The following is a 10,528-nucleotide window of genomic DNA, read 5'->3' as shown; positions in this document are numbered from 1 at the left end:
ATTACAGGCTTGAGCCACCGCGCCCGGCAATTTTTTTTATTTTTAGTAGAGATGGGGTTTCTCCACGTTGGTCAGGCCAGTCTCAAACTCCCGACCTCAGATGATCCACCCGCCTTCGCCTCCCAAAATGCTGGGATCACAGGCGTGAGCCACTGTGCCCAACTTCCATTTTTTTTTTTTGAGGCAGTCTTGCTCTGTCCCTCAGGCAGGAGTGCAGTGGTACAACCTCGGTTCACTGCAACCTCCACCTCCCAGGTTCAAGTGATTCTCCTGCCTGTCTCCTGAGTAGCTGGGATTATAGGCGTGCACCACTACGCCCAGCTAAATTTTTGCATTTTTGGCAGAGACAAGGTTTCACCATGTTGTCCAAGGTGGTCTCAAACTCCTGACCTCAAGCAATCCGCCTGCCTCTGCTTCCCAAAGTGTGGAGATTGCAGGTGTGAGCCACTTTGCCCAGCCCCACTTTAATCATTTTTAACTGTACATTTCTGTAGTAGTTAAGTGCATTCACATTGTACTACAACATACAGTCTCCTACAATCTCTAGAACTTCCAATCTTGGGAACTTTTTCACCTTACTAAAACAAAATATATCCATTAAACAGTAACTCTCCATTTCCTTTCTCCCCCCAGCTCCTGGGGGGAGAATGTGACCTCATATAAGTGGAGAGATACAATGTTTGTCCTTCCCGACATTTAGTATAGTCTCCAAGGTTCATCAATGTTGCAGCATGTGTCATGTTAATTCCCCCTTTTTTTTTTTGAGACTGAGTCACCCAGGCTGGAGTGCAATGGCACCGATTTCGGCTCACTGCAACCTCTGCCTCCCAGCTTCAAGTGATTCTCCTGCCCCAGCCTTCTGAGTAGCTTGGATTACAAGTGCCTGCCAATACATCCAGCTAACTTTTATATTTTTCGTAAAGACGGGGTTTCGCCATGTTGGCCAGGCTGGCCTCCAACTCCTGGTCTCAGGTGATCCCCCTACATCAGCCTCCCAAAGTGCTGGGATTACAGGCATGAGCCACCATGTCTGGCCCCTTCTCTTCTAAGGCTGAATAATATCCCATTGTATCTATAGAGCACATTTTAAAAAAAATCCATTCATCCAAGGACACTTGGGTTGTTTCCACCTTTCAGCTATTGTGAATAAGAATGTGGAAATATTTGTTTGAGCCTACTCTCAATACTTCTGGGTATATATCTAGAAGTGAAATTGCTAGATTATATAGTAATTCTATGTTTAATTTCTTGAGAAAAGAACTGGGTTTTCTCGAAACCGGGTCTCATTCTGTCACCCAGGCTGGAGTACAGGGGCATGATCATAGCCTTAACCTCCTGAGCTCAGGTGATCCTCCCCTTCAGCTTCCTGAGTAGCTAGGACTACAGGATGAGCCAGTATGCCTGGTTATCTTTTTATATATATACTTTTTTACCATGTTGCCTAGGCTAGTCTGAAACTCTTGGGCTCAGGTGATCTACCCACCTTAACCTGCCAAAGTTCTGGGATTACAGGCATAAGCCACCATGCCCGGCCTAGATGATGGACATTTATGTTGTTTCCACTTTTTGATTAGTATAAATAATGCTTCTATGAACATTTGTGTACAGATTTTTGTGTGCACGTTTTCATTTCTCTTGGGTATATATCTAGGAGTAGAATTGCTCCATCATATAGTACTCTATGCTTACTTAGCCTTTTGAAGAACTGCCAGATGTTTTCCACAGTGGCTGTACCAATTTACATTTCTACCAGCAGCATATGAGGTTTCCAACTTTTCCACATCCTCTTCAATACTTGTTATCTTTTTTATTATAGCAATCCCAGTGGGTAGTGGTATAAAGTGATATCTCATAGTAGTATCCCTGATGGGTAATGATGTTGAGCATCTTTTCTTTCTCTTTTTTTTTTTGAGATGGAGTCTTGCTCTGTCACCCATGCTGGAGTGCAGTGGCGCCGTATCAGGTTGAGCATCTTTTCATACGTTTACTGGCCATCCAATTAGTTTTAATAGAAGCAACCAGATCAAACTTTCCTTATGTGTAATTTATGTGAAATACCTTACTGTGTTATATGTAAGAGTCAAGCAGAAAGTTAATTTTTATTTTATTTTTTATTTTTTTTAAGACAGGGTTTCACCATGTTGGTCAGGCTGGTCTTGAACTCCCGACCTCAGGTGATCCGCCTGCCTTGGCCTCCAAAGTGCTTGGATTACAGGCGTGAGCCGGGCCGTTAATTTTTTTTTTTTAATTTTAATTTTTTTAAAATAGAATTTCCCTGTGTTACCTAGGCTGGTCTCGAATGCCTGGGGTCAAGGGATCCTCTTGCCTCAGCCTTCCAAAAGTGCTAGGATCATAGGCGTCAGCCACCATGCCCTGCTGAGAAGTTTACTTTTAAAAGACAACCCTTTGGCCGGGCGCGGTGGCTCACACCTGTAATCCCAGCACTTTGGGAGGCCAAGGTGGGCAGATCATGAGGTCAGGAGATCAAGACCATCCTGGCTTTGGTGAAACCCCATCTCTACTAAAATATAAAAAAATTAGCCGGGCATGGTGGTGCGTGCCTGTAGTCCCAGCTACTCAGGAGGGTGAGGCAGGGGAATCGCTTGAATCCAGGACACAGAGGTGCAGTAAGCTGAGATCGTGCCACTGCACTTGTCTGGCGAAAGAGCAAGACTCTGTCTCAAAATAACAACAACAACAACAACAACAACAACCACTTGAGGCCAGGCATGGTACCTCAATCCTGTAATCCCAACACTTTGGGAAGCTGAGATGAGTGGCACGTGTGAACCCAGGAGTTCTAGACCAACCTGGGCAACATGGCAAAATCTATCTCTACAAAAAATACAAAAATCACCCAGGCATGGGCCAGGTGCGGTGGCTCACACCTGTAATCCCAGCATTTTGGGAGGCTCAGGCAGGTAGATCACCTGAGGTCAGGAGTTCGAGACCAGCCTGGCCAACACGATGAAACCCTGTCTCTACTAAAAATGCAAAAAAAATTAGCTGGGTGTGGTGGCATGCACTTTTAATCCCAGTTACTCTGAAGGCTGAGGCAGGGGAATCACTTGAACCCAGGAGATGAAGGTTGCATTGAGCTGAGATCATGCCACTGCACTCCAGCCTAGGTGATAGAGCAAGACCCTGTCTAAAAAAAAAAAAAAAAAAAAAAAGAAACTACTATGTATTAGATACATTTGAGGATACAAATTATTTTAAAGAACAGTCTGTTATTGAAGAGTACAAAATCCAGCTTCCCTACTGTTTAGCAGTGCATGTTGGGATGTTCAGTTTTTTTCTCTGAGCCTCAGTTTCCATCTGTAAAATGGGATAATGATACCTATTTCCAGTGGAAGTAGTAAGGATTAGGCAAGATTATTTACGGGCCAGGCACAATGGTTCATGCCTATAATTCCAGCACTTTGGGAGGCCAAGATGGGAGGATTGCTTGAGCCCAGGAGTTTGAGATCAGCCTGGGCACTATAACAAGGCCCCATCACTACAAAAAATTAAAAAATTAAAAATTAGCCTCACATGGTGGCATGCACCTGTAGTCCCAACTACTTGTAAGGCCAAAGCAGGATTGCTTGGGCCCAGGAGTTCAAGGCTGGCACTGAGCTATGATCATGCCACTGTATTTCAGCCTGGTAACACAGTGAGACCCTGTCTCAAAAAAATAAAATAGGTTATTTACATAAAATGCTCAGCACTGGCCGGGCGCGGTGGCTCACACCTATAACCCAGTACTTTGGGAGGTCGAGGCGGGTGGATCACGAGGTCAAGAGATCGAGACCATCCTGGTCAACAAGGTGAAACCCCGTTTCTACTAAAAATACAAAAATTAGCTGGGCATGGTGACACATGCCTGTAGTCCCAGCTACTCGGGAGGCTAAGGCAGGAGAATTGCTTGAACCCAGGAGGTGGAGGTTGCAGTGAGCTGAGATCGTGCCATTGCACTCCAGTCTGGGTAACAACAGAGAAACTCCGCCTCAAAAAGAAAATCTTAAAAATGCTCAGCACTGTGCATGACATATATTGGGCCCACAGTAAATACTCATTGATGGGACTTCCCTTAGCATGGAAAGATTGTCAGCACCAAGTATTCCCTGACCATTGCAACGTTTCCCTTTTCTAACTTCAGAGTGACTTACACAATGGTCCCTTGCATGCAAGAAGTCAAAGAGCTCCTCCGTGCAATCCTCTTCTGTTTGTGATCGAGAGGATACACGCTCATCACAGAGCTCTAGTCGCTCCCGGGCCTTTACACATTTCTCCAGCCGCTCGCATTGCTCTCTCACTGTTGTTAGGGGATCCTGATGTAGAAACAGAAAAAGAACAAAATGGGGGCTTTTAGGAGAGACCCACCAAACACAGATGCTTTGATTAATACAACCACCAAACCAAGGTGCTGCCTCTGAATTACCGTGCAGAAGGCCAGCTGGCAGAGCCACACTGCCGCCAGAAATGGCAGAATGCGGTCTCCCATTCAATTCTGATGCTAAGTAGTAGGGAAAAGTTTCACATTCCTGCCTTCCAAGGTTGCCAGTATGCACTGAAAGCCTCAGTCCTATCTGAAAAACAAGGTGGTAAAGGAAACCTGGCCAAACTTGAAGTAGATCTACAGGAGGCCTTACTTGTTAACACAACATTTTGGAATATGTCACGTCTGAAATTTCAAATCCCCTTGTCTGAGAACCAGGCCCATGCACCCCAGCTGCCCAGCTAGAAAGGCAATACTAACATAGAGAAGGACTATCTAACAAAGGTTCCTTCAGAGTCCTTTATTAAACCACAAATAGCAGACGACTGAGTGCCAGGCCCTCAAGATGCTGTCTGCTCCCTGGTACCACAACTGAAGAAGCCCCAAACCCAGGATAGACTCAGCTTCCAAGGCTCACACCCCAAACACTTGACTGCACAGGAAGTATCAAAGCTTATTCCACCCCCATTCTCTATAAGGTTTCAAGTAAAGACTCCTTAAAATGCACTTAGTTTCATGAAGCTCAAACTCTGCTTTTACTGAGATGTTTCCAAACCTGAGACAGTTCTTACCACTAATTCCTCCTCTTCCTCTTCCTCCTACAAAAGGAAAACAAAAATTAATGTTAGCAGCAATTTTACAACATATTTGTTCCCAATCATAGTGACGTAATTACTGATGATAGACACAGTTGTATTAACAATGTTATTTTATTTTCTGTGTTTTATGATGTTTTCATATTTTAGAGGCCTTGCTAATCCTGGAGCTAATTCTGCTCTTTCAGGGATAGCTAATTTTTAGAGACAGCAAACTTGCCTATGAGCACACCTTTCATATGCAACCCAACTATCCAAAGTGCTTGTAGCCAACTGCCTTCTTTATCTTTTTGTTTTGTTTTGTTTAAGAGACAGGGTCTTGTTCTGTCACCCAGGCTGTAGTGCAGTGGTATGATCATAGCTCACTGCGGCCACAAACTCCTGGGCTCAAGTGATCCTCCTGCCTCAGCCTAGGACAATAGTGGCTAGGACTATTGGCACACACTGCATGCCCGGCTAATTATTTTTTCTTTTTTTTTTTCATTCAAACACTGTTCAGATTTCTTTTCTTTTCTTTTTTTAGTAGACACAGGGTCTCATTATATTGCCCAGGTTGGTCTCAAACTCCTGGGCTCAATCAATCCTCTTACCTCGGCCTTCCAAAGTGGTGAGAATATAGGCATTAGCCACTCGGCCTGGCCCCACCTTCCTTTAACTAAGTTTCGTACACTAAGCTCCTGATTCCCGTTCTATAAATCAACCCAAGGACAAATATAGGACAACTAGGAACCAGCCATTAAGCCAGAGCCCAACAAATTACTCAAACTATCCAATCCTAAATTTGAGCAAGTATATCTAACCCTGCCCACCAATTCCTTCCCATAGAAACCAAGGTGCTCAGCCATGCTTCCTTCCCCTCACACCTTCTGCCTTCTGACTAGTTCCGACTCTGACACTTCCCCATATAGCCTTGCATTTTTTGTGTGTGGCATGATGCTCTCTTTCAGGAACTTTAAGTAATAATAAACCAGGGTGGCCAACATGGTGAAACCCCGTCTCTACTAAAATATAAAAAAAAAGGTAGCCGGCCGAGGTGGAAGGCGCCTCTAGTCCCAGCTCCTCAGGAGGCTGAGGCAGAATAGCTTGAACCTGAGAGGCAGAGGCTGCAGTGAGCCAAGGTCGTTCCACTGCACTCCAGCCTAGTGACAGAGCAAGACTTCATCTCAAAAAGTAAAATAAACTCTTCTCTCAAAGATGGTTGCCTCCAGGTCTGTCACCTTACCATACTTGATTAAAACAATCCCAGGTACATTTCGAAACAGAGACAGCATCTCACTTTCATTAGCAAGAACCTAAGTGTACTTAAACTCTCCAATTTGTAAAGCATCTTCATATCTATTATGATTTAATTAATCTCAACAGTCCCTTAAGGAAGTAATCCCAGTTTAGAGATAATAAACAGTAATTAGACATTTTTTGATTCAGATTCAAGCTGCCAGATGTTCACATGGGACCTATATAACGTAAAGTATTTGTCCCAGTATTGCTACAAATAGCTAAATTTAGTCCTTATATCCCAAACCAAGTTAGGAGGAAAACGCATTTTTTTCTAGACTGTGAACTTGAAAATAGCTAAACTTAATCTCTTCTTTGGTCAGAGCTTAACTAAAGATGGTTATAGTCACTGCTTTTTGGCTTGCTCAACTCCCAGAACCCTGAGTAGTAAGTATCACACAAAAGTGCACCGAAGTTCATGGGTGCACAACACCACTCATGAGCTTGGAAATACAGAACAGACCTCACCTATTCACTTCTGAGTCAAACATACAACCTCAAACTTAGTTTCCTTCTTTAAGGAGAACAGTGTAAAAAATTCCCCATGGGAGCAACAGTTTAGGCCTAAATTTGGGGTATAGTAGAATCTAACCAAGGTCTCAATACCTGTCAGAAATAAGGTATTTGCCTGCCTGTGCATACAGGTGTCCACATTTTGGGGCAATGAAAGAAAAGCATCTAGGGAAATAAAAAGAACTAGCTCAGCAATCATCAAATCCCAATACAGGGCCAGGTGTGGTGGCCCATGCCTATAATCCAAGTCTGTTTGGCGGCCGAGGTGGGAGGACTGCTTGAGAACAGCCTAGGCAACATGGCAAGACCCCATCTCTAAACAAATTAAAAATAAGCCAGGTGTAGTGGCTCATGCCTATAATCCCAGCACTTTGGGAGTCTGAGGAAACCCCATCTCTACTAAAAATACAAAAATTAGCCAGGCATGGTGGCACACGCCTGTAATCCCAGCTAACTCAGGAGGCTGAGGCAGGAGAATCACTTGAAACCAGGAGGCAGAGGTTGCAGTGAGCCAAGATCCCTGCACTCCAGCCTGGGCAACAGAGAGACTCTAATCTCAAAAACAAAGAAACAAAAATTAGCCGGGCATGGTGGTGCACATCTGTGGTCCCAGCTACTCAGAAAGTCGAGGGAGGCCCAGGGGTTTGAGGCTGCAGTGAACTATAATTGCACCACTGCACCCGAGTCTGGGTGACAAGAGTGAGATCCCATCTCCAAACAAACAAACAAACAAACAAACAAACAAAAGTCTCAATACAATGTTTCATTCTCTACCATGCCATTCAGTGAAGCCACCAAAGCTCAAACAAGCTGGGAGTGAGCGGGTAGGACAGGTTCAGCTGTAATCCAGGCTATTTATTCTCACAATTGGCAAAGGTTTCCTCTAAATATGAAGATGCTATTTGGGCTGTAAATTCTAGTTTTTCATTAAGCAAGGTTTCTTAATGCTGCTCTTTTAAAAAACATACTGAAGGCCAGGCACAGTGGCTCATGCCTGTAATCGCAGCACTTCGGAAGGCCGAGGCAGGAGGATCACCTGAGGTCAGGAGTTCGAGACCAGCCTGACCAACATGGAGAAACCCTAATCTCTACTAAAAATACAAAATTAGTTGGGTGTGGTGGCGCATGCCTGTAATCCCAGCTACTCGCGAGTATGAGGCAGGAAAATCACCTGAACTTGGGAGGCAGAGGTGGCAGTGAGCCAAGACTGCACCACGGCACTCCAGTCTGGGCAAGAAGAGCAAAACTCCGTCTCAAAAAAAAAAAAAAATACCGAAAAAGCTTTCCCAAAAAACCTAAAATCACATTCTGCCTGAGTCAGAAACCAGATATTAGGACTCTCTCAGAAGCAAGACCCTTATATCATTTCCCTATTAGCAATGCTACAACACTCGTAATTGTGTGTCACTGATAATTTTGTGTCAAAAATATCATGGCAGGTTTTGAAAAAATAAGTCCAAATATGTCTGAATATGGATTGCTACATATAAAATTTCCAGTCACTGAGAAAAACCAAGATCACACCAGATAAAAAAGATCTAATCCTCAAGAATTATGGGCTCCTCATAGAATACCCTGGTTTTCTTAATTTTAAAATTGACTGCTTATTTGCTTTCTTTTTCTCATCTACTGCAGTGGCAGACCTTGCTGACCTTTCTGAGGCAAGCTCCATTCACTTCTTTCTTTTCATTTTTTTTTTTTTGAGACAGGGTCTTACTCCAGTTGTCGGGGCTGGAGTGCAGTTATGGCAATCATGGCTCACTGCAGCCTAGACTTCCTGGGCTCAAACACCTGAGCAGCTGGGACCACAGGCATTCACCACCACACCCAGCTAATTGTTGTATTTTTTGTAGATACAGGGTTTCGCCACGCTGCCCATGCTGGTCCAACTCTTGGACTCCCAAAGTGTTGGGATTACAGGTGTGAGCATCTGCAACCGGCCTCAGGCTCCATTGCTTTCTAGAAATAATAAGACTAGAAAAATTAAGGGATAAATAAGTCTCTAATTATTCTGAACCCATAGACCAGAATGGCTGCCCTGAAGTAACCAGAGAACAAACAGACAGGAAATGAGATTAGAAACAACTAGTGGCTGTGTAGCACAATAGGTAGGAGTCCTGGTTTTAGAATTGCACTGCTTGGGGCAATTCTTGGCTACACCAATTGGTTAGCTGTGTGCCATTAGACAAGATGTTTAACCTCTATGCTTGTTTTCTCATCAGTAAAAATGGCACTAACAGTACGTAACACTTACTTCATAGGAATAGTGTGTAGATGAATTAGAGCCGGGCACAGTGGCTCACGCCTGTAATCCCAGCACTTTGGGAGGCCGAGGTGGGCAGATCACGAGGTCAGGAGTTTGAAACCAACCTGGCCAACACAGTGAAACCACATCTCTACTAAAAATACAAAAATTAGTTGGGCGTGGTGGCAGGCACCTGTAGTCCCAGCTACTTGGGAGGCTGAGGCAGGAGAATCGCTTGAACCCAGGAGGCAGAGGTTGCAGTGAGCTGAGATCGCACCACAGCACTCCAGCCTGGGCGACAGAGCGAGGATCCGTCACAAGAAAAAAAAAAAAGAAAAGAAATGAATTATTGCATTTAAAGCACTTGGATAGCAAAGCAGCCAATAAATACTTAATGGCCGGGCGTGGTGGCTCACGCCAGTAATCCCAGCACTTTGGGAGGCCGAGGTCTGGGGGTCACAAGGTCAGGAGTTCAAGACCAGCCTGAACAACACGGTGAAACTCTGTCTCTACTAAACATACAAAAATTAGCTGGGCGTGGTGACGCACGCCTGTACAGTAATCTCAGCTACTCAGGAGGCTGAGGCAGGAGAATCGCTTGAACCCAGGAGGTGGAGGTTGCAGTGAGCCGAGATCGCGCCACTGCACTCCAGCCTAGGCAACAGAGTGAGACCGTCTCAAAAAAATAAATAATAAATAAATATTATAGCAGCACTCTTTCTCTGGGAAAGAGCTCCCTCCTCCATCACAGAATCACACCGTACATTCCTTCACTGTCCTCAAAGACACACACCTTCCTCAAAGAAAAAGAAATAAATCACAAGGCCAGGTCTCCCGAACTTCCATAGATGTGTTAGGGATTCCTGACCGGAGCTAAGGCAAGGTGGTCTGTATGCTCCCCAAACCTGTCAAACGCGGGTTTCAGAATATCTGACTAACTGCAAACACAGGTCATATTTTTACAAAAGTTTAGTCCACACAACATTTTCGTTCTCAAACCTTCACTACATTCACAGATGGAGAAGCCGAGGCCCAGAGAAAAACTAGTCATCTATCTGTCCAAAGTCACCAGACGAATTCTGGGGAAAGTTCGAGGGAACCAGAGCTCCCGACCCTGCAAACCCTTGAGGGTAAATTGGGGGATAAGAGGGCCCGTGCGTGTTTGGGCCGGCTAGGTCCTGGGCCTCAGGGCAGAGAAAAGGGTCTAGTGGATCGCTTTGCCTTACCTCCTTAGGATCTCCGGAGTCGGTCAGAATCTTTCGCTCGTCCTCCAGTCCCATGTCTAGCTACGGTTCTGGATTCAACACGAGCAACAGGAGCGGCACCTAATCCACTTCAGGATCAAGAAGGACTTGTAAGGGTCACTCAGCGGATATCCGGCGACCTGGCCGGAAGTGCGGCATACTCATCGTGGTCGCG

The 10,528-nt window shown here is 44.9% G+C and overlaps 1 protein-coding gene across 2 annotated transcripts in view; it reads right to left on the bottom strand.

Annotated features, from left to right (window-relative positions):
- Positions 1 to 10,523, bottom strand: part of LOC108312782 (cytochrome b-c1 complex subunit 6, mitochondrial) — a 12,560-nt gene extending 2,037 nt beyond the window's left edge. The window contains exons 1-4 of one of the 2 annotated variants that reach the window (XM_017540893.2): positions 10,336 to 10,474; positions 5,053 to 5,079; positions 4,424 to 4,571; positions 4,152 to 4,313 (exon numbers count right to left, since the gene is read on the bottom strand). In XM_017540893.2, the coding sequence (XP_017396382.1) occupies positions 4,152 to 4,313; positions 4,424 to 4,486 (225 nt within the window). In that variant the 5' untranslated portion in view covers positions 4,487 to 4,571; positions 5,053 to 5,079; positions 10,336 to 10,474. Of the gene's footprint in view, positions 1 to 4,151; positions 4,314 to 4,423; positions 4,572 to 5,052; positions 5,080 to 10,335 lie in introns of both variants that reach the window. The other variant, XM_017540892.2, reaches the window with a different exon arrangement.
- Positions 10,524 to 10,528: the final 5 nt, after the last annotated feature.

Source organism: Cebus imitator, unplaced genomic scaffold (genome assembly GCF_001604975.1).
Source record: "Cebus imitator isolate Cc_AM_T3 unplaced genomic scaffold, Cebus_imitator-1.0 Scaffold129, whole genome shotgun sequence".
NCBI lineage: Eukaryota > Metazoa > Chordata > Mammalia > Primates > Cebidae > Cebus > Cebus imitator.
Note: the sequence above shows the minus strand (reverse complement) of the source record. Positions and strands in the feature narration are given on the sequence as shown.